The sequence below is a fragment of the Somniosus microcephalus genome, chromosome 25, assembly GCF_052327205.1.
Source record: "Somniosus microcephalus isolate GS21.2 chromosome 25, FLI_Smic_1.0, whole genome shotgun sequence".
In the NCBI taxonomy this organism is placed as follows: Eukaryota; Metazoa; Chordata; class Chondrichthyes; order Squaliformes; family Somniosidae; genus Somniosus; species Somniosus microcephalus.
The window spans coordinates 27,318,905-27,340,826 of NC_141011.1; the positions used below are offsets into that span (position 1 = coordinate 27,318,905).

Consider the following 21,922-nt stretch of genomic DNA (forward strand, 5'->3'; position numbering starts at 1 on the left):
TTATCTATTCTACCAGTTACATCCTCAAAAAATTCCAGTAGATTAGTCTGCCAAGAAGCAAACCACAAGCATAAGACGGGGGTTGTGGGGGGGATCACAGGGTCAAACCAACAGAAGGGAGATTTAGGACTGGCGTCGGGAAGCCTTTCTTCAAACAAAGAGGGATCCACATGTGGATGGGCTTCCGGGGTAGGGTAGCGGAGGCTGGAGCCCTGGAACCATTGAAGAAACAGTTAGGTACTGTAATGGGGAGCACGGGCAAGTCTCCCTGGAGCCGACTGGCCTTCCTCCACCGTATCGGTTTTGTGAGGGCTGTGTCCCTTCATTTAACAAATTCCCATTTGAAGTGCTGGACGGTTTGGCATTCCCAATCCTCGGATGGACGATTTGTGAATCTTGCAGCTCCTCCCGGCCCCCATACAGCAGCTTCTGACTCTTAGGATTGATACAGAGAAAGGGGACACACGCCCAAAGCTGCTGAATACTGAGTGGAAGCCCACAAGCTGAGGGATAAACCCCCACTCATCAGGGCTGCAGGGTCCACTAGGAACAGAATTTACCTGAAAATTCTCCCAGTGCACTGACCCTTCTCTTTTATTGCAGTCTGTTGTGCGAGTATTGTCGCTCTCTCTCCTTCCTCCAGTTATTTGGAATATCTCTTTGCTGTGACTTTTCTCTCTTTTTCCCTAGGTGGGACTGCGAGAGGAGCAGGCAGCCCAGAAGAAGCGTCAGAAAGCAGAGATCGAGGGCTTCCAGGATCGAATGGAACTCGAGAGGCGCGCTCACCTGGATGAGCTGGCGGGATTCAAGGAGCAGATCCGGCAGCACTCTCGGACAATCGTGGCACTGGAGGAGAGGCTGCTCACGGTTACTAAACAGCAGCGGGTGGCAGAGGAGGAACGAGGGGTCCTATCAGGCAAACTGAGGGGTAATTATACATTAAAGACAGGATCCTGTGGGACAAACTGAGGATAATTGTACATTATAGACAGGATCCTGTGGGACAAACTGAGGATAATTGTACATTATAGACAGGATCCTGTGGGACAAACTGAGGATAATTGTACATTATAGACAGGATCTTGTGGGACAAATGAGGGGTGACGTAAGAAAACTACTAGGCACTTGGTCTAAGCGTTAAACAAAGCTTTAATCAATTGTTTTACAACATGGAGGTCTAGTTGTGTCCTTCGCTAGTTCCTGTTAATGTCCTGCGCAAGCTGGGCCCGTGCCCGAGTATTTATACTCTCCCTGGACAGCGCCACCCGTAGGCCGCTCAGTATTATTTCTTAAGTCTTTCTTTCATAAATGACTAATTCATGTCAAGGGGTAATTGTTGTACATTATAGACAGGATCCTGTGGGACAAACTGAGGGTAATTAGACACTTCCTACCCCCCACCCCGCAGCCATGTAATCTCCTGGGAGAGGCAAAAAAACCCTCACAAAAGCCCAGGGCCAATAAGGAAAAAAATACTCTGGAAAATTCCTCTCCAACCCCTCTTTCCCCCCCCCCCCCCCTCCCACCCCACCAAGGTGATCAAAGCCAGTCCAGGAGATCACATTACAGGTAGACTATCCTTTATCCGAAAACCTCGGGACCAGCCGTGTTTCGGTTTTCGGAAAATTTAGGATTTCAGAAGGTATTTTATAAGACTGGGAAATTTGTCGGGGGTGGGGGTCGGCGGGGGGTCGGCAGGGGTCGGGGTCGGTGGGGGGGTCGGGGGTGGGGGTCGGCGTCAGCCGGGGGGTCGGGGGTGGGGGTCGGCGTCGGGGTTGGCGGGGGGGGGTCGGCGGGGGGTCGGGGGCGGGGGTCGACGTCGGCCGGGGGTGGGGGTCAGCGGGGGTCGGGGGCGGGGGTCGGCGTCGGCGGGGGTGTCGGCGGGGGGCGGCGTCGTGCGCACGACTTACGCTGAATGAAAAAACTTTCGGTTTTTAGAGGTTTTCGGTTTTCGGAAGTTCGGATAAAGGATAGTCTACTTGTACCCCTGTCTATGTTAATCGTTAATCCACTTACCTTCTCTACATTGCCATCTATGACACAAACAAGAACCGGTCCGGCTCCCTCTTGAAAACCCGCAGAGAGTCAGCAGCCACCGCACAAGCCGGCAATCGCTGCTACTTTCTATTGAATAAATCTTGTGCTTCTCGACCACGCACAGACTACTGCCCCTCGGCCGGAGTGCTGTGGCGTGGAGCAGCAGCGATGTGGAGCTGGTTGGTGGGGTGGGGGGGAGATGGCACGGGAATCCTGCCACTACCAACGGATGATACTTTCTGTTTTCCTTTTTTGCAGACGCTAGGAAGGAGCTGGAAGAGTGGGAAAGGAATCTCACTGTAAGGCAGCCTGTTCAGGCTCCGCCACCAGTGATGGCGCCAATCGCACCTGACACACACGTCCATGAACAGACCTGCGCCCTACTCCAGTGAGTGCCTTACTGACTCCAATTGAATGAGATAGGCTTTTTCATGAGAGTACGGTTCATGCCCCCTCACTAAATGGTGATTACATACCTCTTTCCTACATTGTGCCGCATTTAGGGGTTTACTGTAGTTCTGCCTTTTACCCCATTGTACTGGCAACAAATTGGCAAAAATAATTTATCTTGGATGGGTCACAGATATTTTAAATAATAAAATAAAGTAGTTACAAGTTACAACAGACTCTTAATTTTTGTCCCATTGGATCTACAAATATTGATAATCAGTCACTTCTCGACAAATATTGATAATCAGTCACTTCTCGACAAATATTGATAATCAGTCACTTCTCGACAACTTTTGATAATCAGTCGTTTGTTGACAAATATTGATAATCAGTCACTTCTCGACAAATATTGGTAATCAGTCACTTCTCGACAAGCGCTAACTGGTGGCCGCTGCTGTTGGGATGAGGCGGTTCCGCTTTGCTGCGGGACAGTGCTGACACTCTGCCACTGGAGGGCACTGTTGCAGTTTGCAAATCGCTCACAGCACGAAATAAGCAGCTGCAGCAATGATGGGAGAGTCCAGGAGAAATGTGGGGAGTGGAGAGGAGAACATAACAAATATAGGAGCAGGAGTTGGCCATTTGGCCCCTCGAGCCTGCACCGCCATTCAATAAGATCATGGCTGATCTTCTACCTCAACTCCACTTTCCTGCCCGATCCCCATATCCCTTGATTCCCCGAATATTCAAAAATCTATCGATCTCTGTCTTGAATATACTCAACGACTGAGCCTCCACAGCCCTCTGGGGTAGAAAATTCCAAAGATTCACCACCCTCTGAGTGAAGAAATTTCTCCTCATCTCAGTCCTAAATGGCCGACCCCTTATTCTGAGACTGTGACCCCTGGTTCTAGACTCTCCAGCCAGGGGAAACATCCTCCCTGCATCTACCCTGTCAAGCCTCTTAAGAGTTTTATATGTTTCAATGAGTCTACTCAATCTCTCCTCATAGGACAATCCCGCCATCCCAGGACAATGCGGGGACGGAGAGAGAGAAGGAGGGATGTAGGGGTGGGAGGGAAGAGCCATAAAAAGTGGCAAAAATCTTCCCAATCTTTCTGTAAACTGAGGATATAATCTACTCATAAAATGGAAATGGAACAGAAGGCACTGGAAACCGTTAGCAGGTCAGTCAGTGTCTGAACGAGAAAAGACAGGTTATCACTGCAGGTGAGGCTCTTCATCAAACTGGCAGGGTTAGGCTGAACAAATCTTTTTATAGGACAAACCAGGACATGCCCAAGGGAAGAAAAATACATGAGGACAGTGTCAGATAGAAACATGTTGACTGGGCAGTGTAGAGAGAGCTTTATTCTGTATCTGTGCATGACCTGACAGTGATTGATGGATCAGTCTTTCAGATGAGATGTTAAACCGAGGCCCCGTCTGCTCTCTCAGGTGGATATAATGGATCCCATGGCACTATTTTGAAGAAGAGCAGGGGAGCTATCCCCGGTGTCCTGGCCAATATTTATCCCTCAATCAACATCACCAGAATAGATGATCTGGTCATTATCACATTGCTGATTGTGGGAGCTTGCTGTGCGCAAATTGGCTGCCGCGTTTCCCACATTACAACAGTGACAACACTTCAAAAGTACTTCATTGGCTGTAAAGTGATTTGGGACGTCCTGAGGTCGTGAAAGGTGCTATAAAAATGCAAGTCTTTCTTTCTTGACGGGATAGTGTAAAGGGAGCGTTGCTTTGCATCTAAGCTGTGCTATGCCTGACCGGGATGGCCTGTTGCTAACACCGGGTCCCTGATATGGAAAGCGTTCCGTTTCCGAGATTAACGTCCCGCGCCCTGGTGAGAACATAAAAACTGCTGTTGTTGTATTGCTGTTACGGCAGACCTCGTTGTAGCCGATGGCTGCAGGAAGCTGAGTCATGTTGTTAATCGCGGGTCGTGAGCGGTATATTTGAAGCCCTCCTGAGCAGCGAAGGGTAAACAATTTGCTAATTGGCCGCTATTTGCTTGACGGTGCTGAGAATGTGTCATTGTAAGTGTGTAAAGTGTTTGTTTTTAACAATAGCACTGTATAATTCAGCACAGAAACCGCGGTGAACTGGTTTGATTAATTCCTGCGGATATACATGAGCCCAGAACAAAGGGAGGAAGCACAGATGACAACTTGTTCCTTCAGGCATCTCCCAGAGTTTATTTGTGGGGGAGAGGGGAGGGCACTGTAAGGCCCTGCGTGGACTCCACTTCTCTGTCCAGTGTCGCCGTTGTAACTAGGCTTGGCACCAAGCCGTGTGGGCACTCGCTGGAGTTCTGGATGTATACCCATCGCTGGGCTTCTGTAGCTAAGCTGCGACTTAGGAGTCTCTTCGGGAGTAGAGGAGCCGTTTCCTCATTTTATCTGCTAACAGTTGGAATGGGCACCAGGGGTATTCTGTACTTGTCACGTTTCCAGCAAAACCTCTCTGGATGATTCCCACTGGAACAAAAAAATAAAAGTCTGCAGAGACTGGGTCCTGTATGAGGTGTTCAGGATTATCGGTTCCCAATGAATATTTTTTTTGGCTCAAGTTCTCTCCAGACTGGGCGATGGTGTTTGTCCCTTTGTCAGTGCCTGGGTTGCGTGTCAGCCGTGGCTTCTGCCTCTCGCCTCTGAGTCAGAAGGTTGTGGGTTCAAGTCCCACTCCAGAACCAAAATCCAGGCGGACACTCCAGTGCAGTACCGAGGGACCGCTGCACTGTCCGAGGTGCCGTCTTTCAGATGAGACGTTAAACCAATACAGATACATAAATTGTTAAAAGCAGCAACACCGGTTAATAAGGCTGTAAAGATGTAAACAAAGTACTGGAGTTCATTTCTGGAGGAATTGAATACAAAGGCAGAGAGGTCATGTTAAATTTATACTGAACCTTGGTTAGACCACATTTGGAGCGCTGTGCGCAGTCGTGGTCACCAGACCACAAAAAGGATACTGAAGCACTGGAGAACGTGCAGAGAAAAGATTTACATGGATGTTACCAGAATTGAGAGGATGCAACAATCTGGAAGGATTGAGCAGGCTGGGCCTCTTTTCCCTGGAAAAGAGAAGACGGGACCTTTAAAATGATGAAGGGATTTAATCGGGTGGATGTGGAGAAACTGCTTCCACTTGTGGGTGAGTCCAGAACAAGGGGAATAAATCTAAGCCACAGAAAGATCACATGAAGACTTTATGAGAGAGTGGTGAGAAAGTGGAACTCGCTGCCATGTGCAGTGGTTGAAGCAGAAAGCATTGATGCATTTAAGGGGAGGCTTGATGCATACCTGAGGGAGAGGGGAACAGAGGGATATGGGGTAGGGTGGGAAGAGGTAATTAGAGTGAGAGGAGGCTCGAGTGGAGCATAAACACCAGCATTGACCAGTTGGGCCGAATGGCCTGTTTCTGTGCTGTAAAGTTCTGTTTATTCTGTGGGCTGGGGAGATGAGGAGGGTCTTTTTGTGGTCACGTTGTCTCCAAGATGACACGCCTGGTTGAACCGTTTTCCACAGTACTCCAGAGCCAGTCTGCTTCATTAATGGGACCTGCAGGGATGGACCTGTCGCCAGGGGCTGGGATTCTTCCCACTTGGCTCCGGATAACCCTGGAAGCCAATCCTCCAATGGACAAGCAGTTGGAAGCTTACCAGTACTCTACATTAGTAAGATATGCAATTCAACCAGGTTCAGCTCAGCAATATCCCTGCGTACACATGCCAAACTGTGCCCGATCCTACCTGTCAAGTTTCCCTCTTTTGGAATGTCAATCTTCATCTTGGTTTAAAAGTGCAAGACATTCTAACGCACATCAGGCCTCAGAGTATGCACAGCTTTGGGTGTTTAAATGAGTTGACAAACTGTATCATAAGTGTCGCTGGTGACATTTCTACAGTGCTTGCAGCTTTGAATAATCTGTCTCTCTTATCCTGTTTATATCTCCAATGTTCTAGCGAGAAAACTGGATTAAGAGTCTCCTCATCATAATTCTTCAATGTTAGCCCCTGTGAACTCAAACCTAGCATTCAGGCTGTAGGACTGTTCCCTGTAAACTAGCAACGTTTGATAGGATCCAAAAGGTGTTGCAGATGGTATAGATCTTCGCAAGGCGTTGGGAAGTCTCCATACACATAGGCTGAGCCCTGGGTCCGCGCAGGCGAGCTGAGCCCTGGGTCCGCGCGGGCGAGCTGAGCCCTGGGTCTGTACAGGCGAGCGGAGCCCTGGGTCTGTACAGGTGAGCGGAGCCCTGGGTCCGCGCGGGCGAGCTGAGCCCTGGGTCTGTACAGGCGAGCGGAGCCCTGGGTCTGTACAGGTGAGCGGAGCCCTGGGTCCGCGCGGGCGAGCTGAGCCCTGGGTCCGCGCGGGCGAGCTGAGCCCTGGGTCCGCGCAGGCGAGCTGAGCCCTGGGTCCGCGCGGGCGAGCTGAGCCCTGGGTCCGCGCGGGCGAGCTGAGCCCTGGGTCCGCGCGGGCGAGCTGAGCCCTGGGTCCGCGCGGGCGAGCTGAGCCCTGGGTCCGCGCGGGCGAGCTGAGCCCTGGGTCCGCGCGGGCGAGCTGAGCCCTGGGTCTGTACAGGCGAGCTGAGCCCTGGGTCCGCGCGGGCGAGCTGAGCCCTGGGTCCGCGCGGGCGAGCTGAGCCTTGGGTCCGCGCGGGCGAGCAGAGCCCTGGGTCCGCGCGGGCGAGCTGAGCCCTGGGCCTGTACAGGCGAGCTGAGCCCTGGGTCCGCGCGGGCGAGCTGAGCCCTGGGTCCGCGCGGGCGAGCTGAGCCCTGGGTCCGCGCGGGTGAGCTGAGCCCTGGGTCCGCGCGGGCGAGCTGAGCCCTGGGTCCGCGCGGGCGAGCTGAGCCCTGGGTCCGCGCGGGCGAGCTGAGCCCTGGGTCTATACAGGTGAGCGGAGCCCTGGGTCCGCGCGGGCGAGCCGAGCCCTGGGTCTGTACAGGTGAGCGGAGCCCTGGGTCCGCGCGGGCGAGCCGAGCCCTGGGTCCGCGCGGGCGAGCCGAGCCCTGGGTCTGTACAGGTGAGCCGAGCCCTGGGTCCGCGCGGGTGAGCCGAGCCCTGGGTCCGCGCGGGCGAGCCGAGCCCTGGGTCCGCGCGGGCGAGCCGAGCCCTGGGTCCGCGCGGGCGAGCCGAGCCCTGGGTCCGCGCGGGCGAGCCGAGCCCTGGGCCTGTACAGCCTGCGGTATCTAATGCCACTGGTGGTAGCCATTTATCAGCAGCACAATGGGGAAAGGAAATCACCTCTTCAGGTGGTACTACCTGCTGCGAAAGGTGCTGGTGCTGCCCAAGAGTTTAGGGCGGTCAGCAGCACTGATCCAATAGAACCACAGCATTTGGAAGATTCTTTTCAAAGTACAGCCCTACATGAATAATGGCTCAGTATCTTTGTTATTTGAATTCTGCTCGGTTTCTATCTGCTGTCTGGATCATATCTTTCCATTTAGGTTTTAATCTATGTTTTCAACTCTTGTGCCCCACAGGAAGGAGTTAGCAGCGACTCGGATGCAAGTCCTGGCACAGCAAGATGTTATCCTGGGATTGAGAAGGGATCTGGCTGGGGCAAATGCCAGGATGTCAGACCTGGCCGGTAGGTTACCTTGGCTGAGAATGGCTTCCACTGGCTGGTTGTATATTGGTTGATGAAAGGGTGTTTGATGTTGCTTCTCACTGGCTAACACTGTCCAACAGACTCTTGGAACAGGAGCAGGCCTTTCAGCCCCTCAGGCCTGGTGCTGGAGCACCTGCAGGCTGATACAGCCTCACTGGCAGGGTTCTCAATCAGGATCAAACCAATGCAGATAACATTTGTACCACTCAAGTACCAGGCAATGACCGTCTCCAATAAGAGAGAGTCTAACCACCTCCCCTTGACATTCAACGGCATTACCATCGCCGAATCCCCCACCATCAACATCCTTGGGGTCACCATTGACCAGAAACTTAACTGGACCAGCCACATAAATGCCATGGCTACTAGAGCAAGTCAGAGGCTGGGTATTCTGTGGCGAGTGTCTCACCTCCTGACTCCCAAAGCCTTTCCACCATCTGCAAGGCACAAGTCAGGAGTGTGATGGAATACTTTCCACTTGCCTGGATGAGCGCAGCTCCAACAACACTCAAGATGCTCGACACCATCCAGGACAAAGCAGCCCGCTATATTGGCACCCCATCCACCACCTTAAACATTCACTCCCTCCACCACCGGCGTACCGTGGCTGCAGTGTGTACCATCTACAAGATGCACTGCAGCAACTCGCCAAGGCTTCTTCGACAGCACCTCCCAAACCCACGACCTCTACCACCTAGAAGGACAAGGGCAGCAGACACATGGGAACACCACCACCTCCAAGTTCCCCTCCAAACCACACACAATCCTGACTTGGAAATATATTGCCATTCCATTATCGTTGCTGAGTTTAAATCCTGGAACTCCCTCCCTAAGAGCACTGTGGGAGCACCTTCACCACACGGACTGTTGATGGTGTTTCCATGTACGTGCTGCCCTTGTCACACACCATCCTGACTTGGACATATATCGTGGTTCCTTCATCGGCACTGTGTCGTGGATTCTGGAACTCCCTCCCTAACAGCACCACCGTGGGATCACCTTCACCACATGGACTACAGCGGTCCAAGAAGGCGGCTCACCACCACCTTCTCAAGGGCAACTAGGGATGGGCAATAAATGTCGACCTTGCCAGCGATGCCTATACCGGAGAATGAATTTTTAAAAATCTCAGAGCAAGAATTGAGAAAAACCTCTCGCTCCTCGTGCATTGTCTCCTCGTGCTTTCTCTTTTCTCTTTCCCTCTTTTCGAATGGCCTACTCCTGCTCCGATCTTCTATGTTTTTCCCGTACACTCTCTCTGTTCTCTTTGTTCTCTCTCATTCCAGCTGCTGACAGACCTGCCTATTTCCAGAAATTTTTTGTTTCTATTTCAGGATTTGCAGTCTTTTATAATCTAAATCTTACTTTGACTATAAATAAATGTGTTTAAAAAGGTTAAAAGCTTTTATTAACAAATTCCAGTTACTCCCCCTCCTCAGTGGAGGGCTCTACAATTGATTTAATGTGCGGGTTTATTTCTAGGCCTTTGCTCTGTTTAAATTCACATTAACCACGGGTATTGTGTGACATGGTTTACATCTTCAGAAGGTGCAGAGCAAACATCTGAGACGTCCATTAATACTGCGGCACAAATCAATCTGATCGCGGAGTGTGAGTCACTGTAAACATAGCTAGCAGGCAGGTAAACACAGGATCCAACACTTACAATGTTGTATATAAACTGGGTATCAGATTGCAGGGACTATTTATGTACATGAGTTTCTTTTCTGCTCTTTTTTTTTTCTCCCTGGTCTCCGCCGCACCGCCCCCCCCCCCCCGCCCCCCACCAGCTAAAGGGAACTCGCTCCAGCTTGAGTGGGGTTCCCGGCAGTCAATTTGCGCACAGCAAGCTCCCACAAAGAGCAGTGTAATAATGACCAGATAATCTGTTTTAGTGATGTTGGTTGAGGGATTGGCCAGAACACCGGGGAGAACTCCCCTGCTCTTTGAAATAAGGCCTCGGTTTAACGTCTCATCCAAATGACGGCACCTCCGACAGTGCAGCACTCCCTCAGCACCGCACTGGGGGTGTCAGCCTAAAGTCTCTGGAGTGGGACTTGAACCCACAACCTTCTGACCCAGAGGCGACATATTGTAACAATCTAACGTCTCGAAAGCTGTTTACATTATTTTTTTCCCCCCAAATTTGTAAATTTGATTCAGTAAGATCAGGTTGTTCAATAACTGTTCTGTTTTGTACACAGGAGAGATGAGTGAGAAACAGAAAGTGGAGCTCGAGCAGAACCGTGCGCAGGTTCGGAGTCAGGCGCAGGAGCTAAACACTCTGCGGCAACAGCTGGCCAAGATGTCACAGCTGGTGGACATGAAGAGCGAAGAATTCCGAAGCAGAAACGCCGAATTGAGGTATGCGAGCAACTGAATAACCATATGAGGAATTGGACGGTGTGTTCTCCTTTGTTGCTTGTGACATCTGCTCCACATGGTAAAAGACCGCATGCCCTCGAGTGAGTGGGTTTGACCAGCCCTGTGCCTGGCCGTCAGGCAGAGCAGTCCATCTGGGAGGTGGCAAGGGACTGAAAATCATGCACGCTCTGTATGGCTTAGTTAGCCAATGCACTGCCTAGTGTGGTACTGAGCCACTGGGGCCAGGGTGGTCCCAGGTTCCAGCTCTGATTGGTCATAGGATCAGACTGGCTCCTACAGCCGTGGGCGAGGTGCTAGAGGGACGGCCAGCAAGCACACAGCTGTACCTCAGCAAGGGTCAGTGCAGTTATGGTGGCTTTAACCCAGCTAGCTCACCAGTGCAGGAATTGAACCTGGGTCTCTCTGGTGCATTGTACACTAGGCAGTGTCTTTAGCCAACTAGGCCACCGGGGAGCTTGCATGGTGCCTTTAATGGTGATGAGTTGACTAGGGTTTCTCAGCCTGCATTGAGGGTGTGACTGGGAGGATTCAGCTGCTCTTTTGGCTGGGCTGAGTGTGTGGAGAGCTGGAGATTGAGCTGTTAGTAACATAGCGTGGGAACGATGCAAACTGTGGGGAAAAGCTGGGGAGAGTTACGTGGCATCTCATCTGGCAACTATAAGAAAGGTACAAGACTAAACTTAAAATTCTTCACCCTAACCTTTCTTTGAGAGGGAACATTAAATAACTCTAGATATAATCACTTAAAGTATGGCTGTAACACTTTGTTACAGATACAAAACACTTTTATTCAAGGGTACAAAAAAGAAAGCCAGTTTTTTGACATTGGGAAAGAAACAACGATTTGTAAGCAGCTATACAGACATAGAATCATAGAATGGTTACAGCACAGAAGGAGGCCATTCGGCCCGTCGACCCCGTGCCAGCTCTCTGCAAGAGCACTTCAGCTCGTCCCACTCCCCCCGCCCTTTCCCCGTACCCCTGCAATTTTTTTTCCTTCAGATACTTATCAAAGCCACAATTGAGTCTGCCTCCAGCACCCTCTCAGGCAGTGCATTCCAGATCCTAACCACTCGCTGCATAAAAAAAAGTTTTTCCTCATGTCGCCTTTGGTTCTTCTGCCAATCACCTTAAATCTGTGTCCTCTGGTTTTCGACCCTTCTGCCAATGGGAACAGTTTCCCTCTATCTACTCTGTCTAGACCCCTCATGATTTTGAACTCCTCCATCAAATCTCCTCTCCACCTTCTCTGCTCTAAGGAGAACAACCCCAGCTTCTCCAGTCTATCCATGTAACTGAAGTCCCTCATCCCTGGAATCATTCTCGTAAATCTTTTCTGCACCCTCTCTAAAGCCTTCACATCCTTCTTAAAGTGAGGTGCCCAGAATTGGACACAATACTCCTGTTGAGGCCGAACCAGTGTTTTATAAAAGGTTCATCATAACTTCCTTGCTTTTGTACTCTATGCCTCTATTTATGAAGCCCAGGATCCCGTATGCCTTTTTAACTGCTTTCTCAACCTGCCCTGCCACCTTCAGCAATTTGTGCACATATACCCCCAGGTCTCTCTGTTCCTGCACCCCCTTTCTCATTGACTTCAGAATATGATTATGTAACCCAACTAGACATTGTGGCCTCAAGGACACAGCTCTGCTTAGCCGCAGAATAATACATTGTGCGTTACATGGTATAACGCTCCTGTCTTTACTAACCAGTTTATCATCCGAATTACCATGAGCACCGCCACAGGTGATCTGCTAGTCCTTTACATCATTTCAGAATTTCACTGATAAGCCTACGATTGACAGGGTCTGTTTCATATTCCTCGAGGTTTAGTCAGTGGGCAGGGAAGTTCTAGTAATTGTTTGTTTTTAATTTAATGATTTAATGTAATTCTGTGACCTTGAAGTTATTGTGTTGCATTGTCCCCCAAAATCCATTGGAGAGTGAATGTTACACTATCTCCCATCGTCCATTGGAGAGTGAATGTTACACTATCTCCCATCGTCCATTGGAGAGTGAATGTTACACTATCTCCCATCGTCCATTGGAGAGTGAATGTTACACTATCTCCCATCGTCCATTGGAGAGTGAATGTTACACTATCTCCCATCGTCCATTGGAGAGTGAATGTTACACTATCTCCCATCGTCCATTAGAGAGTGAATCACAGAAATCACAGAAACCCCACAGTGCAGATAGAGGCCATTTCGGCCCATCGAGCCTGCACCGACACATATTCCACCCGATCCCCGTAACCCCTACACCAACACATATCCCACCCTATCCTTGTAACCCCACGTATTTAATCCCCCTAACACTAAGGGTCAATTTATCATAGCCAATCAACCTAACCTGCACATCTTTGGACTGTGGGAGGAAACCGGAGCACCCGGAGAAAACCCACGCAAACACGGGGAGAATGTGCAAACTCCACACAGACAGTCACCCGAGGCCGGATTCGAACCCGGGTCTCTGGCGCTGTGAGGCAACAGTGCTAACCATTATGCCACCGTGCTGCCCCACGGGCAGTTACACTATCTCCCATCGTCCATTAGAGAGTGAATGTTACACTATCTCCCATCGTCCATTGGAGAGTGAATGTTACACTATCTCCCATTGTCCATTAGAGAGTGAATGTTACACTATCTCCCATCGTCCATTGGAGAGTGAATGTTACACTATCTCCCATCGTCCATTGGAGAGTGAATGTTACACTATCTCCCATCGTCCATTGGAGAGTGAATGTTACACTATCTCCCATTGTCCATTGGAGAGTGAATGTTACACTATCTCCCATCGTCCATTAGAGAGTGAATGTTACACTATCTCCCATCGTCCATTAGAGAGTGAATGTTACACTATCTCCCATCGTCCATTGGAGAGTGAATGTTACACTATCTCCCATCGTCCATTGGAGAGTGAATGTTACACTATCTCCCATCGTCCATTGGAGAGTGAATGTTACACTATCTCCCATCGTCCATTGGAGAGTGAATGTTACACTATCTCCCATCGTCCATTGGAGAGTGAATGTTACACTATCTCCCATCGTCCATTAGAGAGTGAATGTTACACTATCTCCCATCGTCCATTAGAGAGTGAATGTTACACTATCTCCCATTGTCCATTGGAGAGTGAATGTTACACTATCTCCCATCGTCCATTAGAGAGTGAATGTTACACTATCTCCCATCGTCCATTGGAGAGTGAATGTTACACTATCTCCCATCGTCCATTAGAGAGTGAATGTTACACTATCTCCCATCGTCCATTGGAGAGTGAATGTTACACTATCTCCCATCGTCCATTGGAGAGTGAATGTTACACTATCTCCCATCGTCCATTGGAGAGTGAATGTTACACTATCTCCCATCGTCCATTGGAGAGTGAATGTTACACTATCTCCCATCGTCCATTAGAGAGTGAATGTTACACTATCTCCCATCGTCCATTGGAGAGTGAATGTTACACTATCTCCCATCGTCCATTGGAGAGTGAATGTTACACTATCTCCCATCATCCATTGGAGAGTGAATGTTACACTATCTCCCATCGTCCATTAGAGAGTGAATGTTACACTATCTCCCATCGTCCATTGGAGAGTGAATGTTACACTATCTCCCATCGTCCATTGGAGAGTGAATGTTACACTATCTCCCATCGTCCATTGGAGAGTGAATGTTACACTATCTCCCATCGTCCATTGGAGAGTGAATGTTACACTATCTCCCATCATTCATTCTGAAGCTTACTCACATTGTTGCCCAATATTCCTTTCAGGAGCTCTTTATTTCAGCAGAGAGCTTAGAACTTCTGTGGGATTGGATACCGGAGTGAGTAAGATATATGCAGCCTCCATGTACAAACATATGGAAATGATGGTTAGGAATAGATCCACTGGTCTATCTAGCTTGTCCTATATAGTTGCGGTGCCCAGTGCATCACAATACAGACACTCGCCACCCCACCCGGAGCCACGTGTCAGTAGTTTTCAGTTACCCGATCTCCTGTTCCATTTCCTTATTTCTGAGTATGTCACAATCACTTGCAGGGCCTGTAAGGAGAAGCTGGAGCAGCAGAAAGCGGCAAGGAAGGAGAAGGCGATGCAGTGCGAGAAACTACAGCAAGAGCTCAATGAACGAGATAGCCAGCAACACCAGCTCTCTGCGCACACTGAGGTATTGTTGGGTTCACTCTCTATGCTAGTTGAGAATCCACTCACCTTCTCAATGTTACTCCAAACCAGTCATTATCAACAGGGTTCCCCCATAGATCGATGGGTAAAAGCATTGCCCAGTGTGGACTGAATCATACACATCTGGAAGGTCCCATGTCTGTCCCTGAGTTAGCTGACCCAAACTGGGAGGGGCAGTTGGGGTGCAGTGTTGCGGGTCCCTGAGTTAGGTAGGAATTATTAGCTGGGATTCCTGCTCCCGATCACTATCTGGTGACTCCCTGCTGGAAAGTGGGAAGCTCAGTAAGGATAAGATCAGGTTCAGCTGTGATGCCTCTTATGGTTGATTAGCCTGCCAAAACTTACTATCTAAGCACATGCGTGAGGCCATTTGGGTGAGGTGTAGAGGGCTGCCAGTGCCTGTGAAAACCATACCCGACAAGGGGTCCGCACCTTAAGCAGAGGAGGGGAGAGAAGGACAGAAATAAACAAGAAGGTTGTGGGGTAAAGCTCCACTCCAGGAATGGAGTACGTGGAACACTACACTGAGCGAGTGCTGCACTGTCCTTCCGATGAGACAATAAACCGAGGTCCTGTCGGCCTCTTCAGATGGGTGTTAAAGATCCCATGGCAGTATTCTGGGTAACCAGGGATGGGCATTAAAAGACACACCCTTGCCAGCACCTTTAACCTCGCCTTTAACCACTTGTCAATCACGTCTGTTCGTTTGGAGAAATCCCAAGGGTGTTGGGTGGTGTGGATAGAGTCGCTGGCTTTAGATAACTGAGACTCATCTACGCGTGAAAGACTTTCATTTATATAGCACCTTTCACAACCTCCGGACGTCCCAAAGCACTTTACAGCCAATGAAGTACTTTTTGGAGTGTAGTCACTGTTATAATGTAGGAAACGCAGCAGCCAGTTTGTGCACAGCAAGCTCCCACAAACAGCACAGCAATGTGATAATGACCAGATCATCTGTCTTTTTTTTGTGATGTTGATTGAGGGATAAATATTGTCCAGGACACTGGGGCTAACTCCCTTGCTCTTCTTTGAAATAGTGCCATGGGATCTTTTATGTCCACCTCGGTTTAAAGTCTCATCTGAAAGACGGCATCTCCGACAGTGCAGCACTCCCTCAGCACTGCACTGCAATGTCAGCATAGGTTTTTGTGCTCAAGTCTCTGGAGTGGGACTTGAACCCACAACCTTCTGACTCAGAGGCGAGGGTGCTACCAACTGAGCCACAGCTGACACGGATTGGGTGGCATTAACACCGTGAATACCCCATCCCTTATAGACTCAAATCACCTCACGCAGCATGATTCACATAATGATCGAGCGTGCAAAATCAGTGGACAGATATATAAGAAAAGGGGGGATCAGCATCACAGACCAGATGCCACTGGACAGGGAATCTTGACTGTCCGCGACCCTCCAAGCTGAGAACGAGGCTGCTGTTCTTCATCTTTTCTGTGTATCTTGTGAAAACTCTCTGATCGATCCTGACTGTGAGATCTGGGTTAGCTTGAGGAAAAGGTTGTGTCTTTTTGTGGGGAGTTTTTCTCTCATCCAATGAATGGATGTTGGCGCTGGGAGTGAAATGCGGTTTACTTTTTTGGCATCCAGTGTCAGCACCGAGCAGCACCCCCAGCTGGAACACTGGTCAGGTGCAGAGTAAAGCTCCCAAAGAAGCTCCTCGCCTCCCAACCTCGGCAGAATGTCACGATAGCACCAGTGTGGCATTTTCCACGCCAGCTGTTGCTTTGTGAGTGGGATTGTCACGTTTGGGGCCAGTTTTGTGCTACAGATTGATGTAAAAAGACTACTGAGCGCTTGGTTCGAGTATAAAACAAGGCTTTAATCAACTGTTTCAAAACCATGAGATTTCTAGTTACATCACTAGTTCCTGGTTACAGAAACATCCCGAGCAAGCTGGGCCCACGCCCGAGCATTTATACTCCTTGGACGGCGCCACCAGCTGGCCGCCCAGTGTTACTTCATGAGTCATGATAAGATTCATGGCACATCCCAAACCCGCGAAGAAGTGGACCAAACTCCCTCCAGACAGCACCCCTTACAGCCGGCATCACAAGAGGATTTAATCGCATCAGTCTGGGCTGGATCTGAAATCCGGTCCCAGAGATAAAGGGGAGGTCATTTTAACCTAACCCGTCAGGCTGGAAACCCGCGGGATCAGGTGGGACGTTAGATTTACACCCCACCCAATATTACTCTTCACTGACTTCAAATAGAGAGTTAAAATCAGGTGGCTTGTCAGGCCAACGTTTCACCCGATCCCGTCCGCTCCCTCAATGGGCAGGTTTGGTTAAAATTACCTCCCAAATAGGTCAGTTTCTAACCCGCGACATCACCCAGTCCCACCCACCCCTGATTTGAGTTGTAATTGCCTTTCGCAAGTTAATTGCAGCGTGAATTTTGTAGCAGCAGTTTCTCGTGACCCTACGTACAGAGCGAAGACCTAGTGGGGTTAAAGGACTGTCGGTATTTTCACAGGCAGGAAAGATTTCTGCATCTGTCTGCAGAACGGTCAAATCCTCTGAGCAGAATACCAATAGTTTGGAGATTCCCATCTTGCCCAGCACTTGAAATTCTAGCCAGGTATGCGGTTTGCTCCACTGAGGAACATCAGAGCCGCTCTGCCCAGCCACTCTGAGACGCAGTGCACAAACGCGCGATTCAGCGGCCGAATGGACTGTGAAAGTTGCTGCAGCCGTACGTGGTTTGCAGCTGTTGTTTCTTTTCATTAAATTGTGAAATATTGCAATAAACAGAAGGCTCCAAAACTCCTGGGAACTATAAATGGAAAATGCTCGAAACACACAGTCGGTTGGAGACCCTTTGCTGGAATCTGATGGCGGGCCTCCCTTTCCCAGTCGTTGGTCTGTCATTTCTCTTTCAGACGCTGTTCATTTCTAGAACTTTCTGTTTTGATGCATTTTTCTTTTCTTGTCCAAGGACGCAGGGCACCCCCTGGAACAGTCCTGCTGAGATCAGACAGAGACTTTAACCTGCACAGAGTAGAGTTACTATCCTTCCAGGATCCCCCTGGAGTCTCCAGGAATGAAAGGTTAATCTCCAGGACACTGCCGCGAGCAACCCAGGAGAAAAATTGTAGGGGGCCATTAAAAAAAATGGTGGTGTTATTAAAATTTTCTTTGAACACTTTCGTTTACTAATCATAAAAATATTGGATATGAGGAAAAAAGGCTGTTTGATTGACAGTCGAGACTCACCCAATGGGGTAATTAATGAAGAGTCTGTTCATTTTCCAATTGGCTGTGGGAAGGCGGGGTGTCGCGATGATGGACATGTTGGGCAGCCAATGGCGGGAGTGTGGGGGGCGGTTGGCGGCAGGAGGTCATGTGATGACGCCTCCAGGAATACGTCCAATCAGAGTTGGCGACCCTGGCACAGAGGAAGAAGAAATAAGTGGAAGTGCTGGAACACGACGGGTCTGTGGGCATCTGGAAAGAGAAAAGTCCAGTTAACATTTCGAATAGAGACTTGGTAGAGAATTATCCCTCCAATGAAGGGTCTCTGTCCAAAAGGCTAGCCCCTCTCTTCGCTTTTCAGATGCTGAAAGACAGACGTACCTGTGTGTTCCCAGCAGTGTCTGTCTTTATTTCCTGTTGCCTCTTGTGATTTAAGGATCTCATTAAAATTTAATTTGGCTGGGAAATCACTAGTGGTGGGGGGGGTGGAAATATCCCTGGAACCCTTGTGATAATTTAGAAACATACACTTTGTTTGAATACTTTTCATTTTAATCAGTCTGACTCACATTTCTACTTCAAAATGAAACTGCAGGATCTGAGTGCCTGCTCCCACGCTGCCTCCCCCGGTCCACAGGCTGCCCAGGTTTAAAGTGTAAATATTTAAAGAGTGGTTCTTTTCTACAGCAGGCAGATTGCTGACAACGCGCTCTGTTTCTATCGCACCTTTCACGACATCAGGACGTCCCAAAGCGCTTTACAGCCTATGAAGTACTTTTTGAAGTGTAGTCGCTGTTGTAATGTAGGAAACGCGGCAGCCAATTTGCGCACAGCAAGCTCCCACAAACAGCAATGAGGACCAGATAAGCTGTTTTTAGTTGTGTTGACTGAGGGATCAACATTGGCCAGGACACCGGGGAGAACTCCCCTGCTTTTCTTCGAAATTGTGCCGTGGGATTTTTTACGCCCACCTGAGAAAGCAGACGGGGCCTCGGTTTAACGTTTCTCCTGAAAGACGGCAGCTCCGACAGTGCAGCACGCCCTCAGCACTGCACACAGTGTCAGCTTGGATTTTGTGCTCAAGTCTCTGGAGTGGGACTTGAACCTTCTGGTCAGGAGAGAGTCTCTACCACTGAGCCACAGCTGACACCTATGCTGTTCTCTTCACTCTAAGCAGAAATAATATCGTTTGCGCATCTAGATTTCCCTTTTACCATAAAAATGTAATCGTTCCCCTCCTTCATGCAGAGCTACACTTGGTTTCGCTGCAGCTCAGCACATTGATTGAGGATTTTTTCCCCATTAGCTGTCCTTTGGTTTATCCTGAAGCTGGAGGTTCCTTGTGGCTGAGAGGAGAGAGAATGAGAGAGATTGAGAGAGTGCAGAGTCTGTTGTGGATCGGGGCACTTCGTGGCTGAGACTGTCTAAGAATTTATGGGATCCTGGAGCTGCCGGACAGAAACAGCCTTTTGCACTGAGGTTGTTTGGGAGACTCCGGGCATGGTTCACCTCCTTCACATCACTGAGATACCCGATATTTGTAGCACCAGCGGTGGTCGAATTTAAACATGTGCTGGTCATTGTTTTAGATCTTTATTTTTGATTATTTTTCTGTCTACACTGCCTCCCTCCCCACCCCCGCCCCACCACTAACCCCAAAGGATGCTGACGAACTCCGGTACGGTCCCCGAGTCTGGGGGACGGTCCTCGGGACTGGGGCGCGGTCCCCCGGGACTGGGGCGCGGCCCCTCGGGACTGGGGTGCGGCCCCTGAGACGCAGTCAGGGCTCTGCTATCCTAGCCTTTTTTTTGTTTCTTTTTATGTGATGTGGTGGAGTAGAGAGACTCAAATCCAACCAATTTTCCCTCCATCGCCTTATCTGCACAGGGAGTGGTGGCTTGGCCATGGGAGCAGTCTATTGCTTTGGGCACGAGAGGACGTATTTGGAGAGTGCCTGAAACATAACAATCAATAGTAGCGATTTGAGCTTGCCTCAGATCGGGAAAGGAATTCTACTTTAGTCAACTGGCCTGTAATTCTTATACATTATATTGATTACACTCTTAATGGTTCGAATCTCTGTCTTTTGATCTCTGGCTGTTTCTCACAGGTCAGGCACGCTGTCCTAAAATGACAGCTGAATGGTTCCTCTCAGAACCTTCCTAATAAAAATTGATTCTTGGGAGCAAATAATTAAGGAAAAGGCTTTTACACTTTGGGTTTTGGCCAGGGGATTCACTTCAGAGCATCCAGACATTCGAAAACCATGTGATGGCAAGTGCAGAGAATTAGTTTCGTTGAGCATTTGCCCAAAAATAAGTTGCCATCCCAGCACTCTTCCTTCATTTGCCTTCAACTAAACTTCATTGTGAGATGGCTTTGTCCAGTGTCTCTAATCATGTTATGGATTGGGAAGTTGGCAGGCTGGATAGAGGGAAAGCTGATTCACTGGCCACCCCGTGGGCCAACACCAAGAGTCACATGCAGGACTTGAAGCCAGCCTCTCACCTTCAGTAGACACTATCCTCTGAATTTATATTGCAGTGTGAATATTCCTTTCGGGCATTATTTCTTAAGATGGATCCTTGACCAGGGCTTCAAAATTGTGGAATTCCTTACCTCATCCACTCTTTTTCCTTCCTTTGGAATCTATAAGGCTTTTAAAATCAAAACTGTGCATCACCTAATCTTCTCGGTTTACCTCCCCTTCTTTGGTTCTCTTTTCAAACCTAGGCCTAGACATTGGTCCCCACAACGCCCGTTTATCGGGCGGTACTCGGACTACTAAGGCCCCAATATGGCGGGAAGGAAGTGCACGCAAATTTCCGTCTGGAAATGTGCCGCCCGCCATATTGGGCAAGGACAAACAAGAGGCGTCCATTACCCATGCCTGAAGCAGGCGATGGGCCTTTTGTGTATGCAAATAAGCAGCTAACGCCGGTTTGAGGTTCCCTCTTCACGATTGGCTTGCCCTGAGACAAATCCGTGCCAGCGCGGGCTGCACGCGGGGAAACGAGCCCCAGGGATGGCCTGCACTAAACAAGGCAAGTAACTTTCCTGAATGCAAGCACTCCTGCTCCTCCCGACCCCATATTTCACCCCCATTCCCGATCGCCACCGCTCAACCCCCGATCCACCTCCTCACCGTTCTTCCCCAACCCCCCATCACAGCAGCGGCCCGATATTGCCCAACTCATCGCCAGTGGGCTCCGATGTCGCATTGGCTCCATTATAATGAGGCCCGAGGCCCAATATCTGGGGCGCCTCGAGCCTCGCCGTTCTGGTGCAGGGAATGCACCCGCGTGCTCAAAAATGGCGCGCCCCAATTTCTGGGCCCTGTTGTCCTTCCTTGGCCCTTTGTCTAGGTTTCCCAATCAAACAACTGCACCAGTGACTTTTATGTTCAGTGATGGGACCTATCCTTCCATTTATGGGGGTAAAACAACAGTCAAAAGAATGGGGAAGATCAACTGAAATTGGGTAATCTAACTTCCACCATCAATGCAGTACTCCCTGACACGTGGGCTTTGACCTATGAACTCCAGCACCTGAGCCAATCCCACAAGCTCCGCGCTCCCCAAAGTTCATCCCTCACTTATGGTGAGCACACAAATTCCATTCCCCCTTTTAAAAAAATATTTATTTTTCTATGGAGCAATGACCGAGCTCATGTGAAAGCTGATCTGAGATTTGTCTGACTTAAACAGGAGCAGTGGGACGTGTTAATTTTGAAATGAGGCTGTGTGACCTTTTCACAACTAATCTTTAATGCAGTACATTGATGCAACGCACGTTAACGAGGTGTGTAGCATTTATAACCACATGAAATATTATCCACTGCTGCAATATTTTCATATTGGCCGGCACATTACCGGGTTTGTCTAAGGTGTTCACTCCTCTCGGGTGTGGGTGCCATTTGCCCTGTTTGTTCAGCGTTTACACTAATGCAAAGCGCATTGCAGTGCAGATATACTTCATGAACAAAGAGCTGTTTACAAGTCTTCCACCCTCACTGTAATTGGCTCCATTTGTCTAAAAATCAATCATGAATTCATATGTA

At 49.4% G+C, this 21,922-nt stretch overlaps 1 protein-coding gene across 1 annotated transcript in view; it reads left to right on the forward strand.

Annotated features, from left to right (window-relative positions):
• The window catches only part of fhad1 (forkhead-associated (FHA) phosphopeptide binding domain 1), a 125,713-nt gene that overhangs the window by 36,619 nt on the left and 67,172 nt on the right, over positions 1-21,922 (forward strand). The window contains exons 18-22 of the mRNA XM_085966937.1: positions 691-928; positions 2,296-2,425; positions 7,937-8,043; positions 10,269-10,428; positions 14,504-14,630. Of these exons, the coding sequence (XP_085823063.1) occupies positions 691-928; positions 2,296-2,425; positions 7,937-8,043; positions 10,269-10,428; positions 14,504-14,630 (762 nt within the window). The remainder of the gene's footprint in view (positions 1-690; positions 929-2,295; positions 2,426-7,936; positions 8,044-10,268; positions 10,429-14,503; positions 14,631-21,922) is intronic.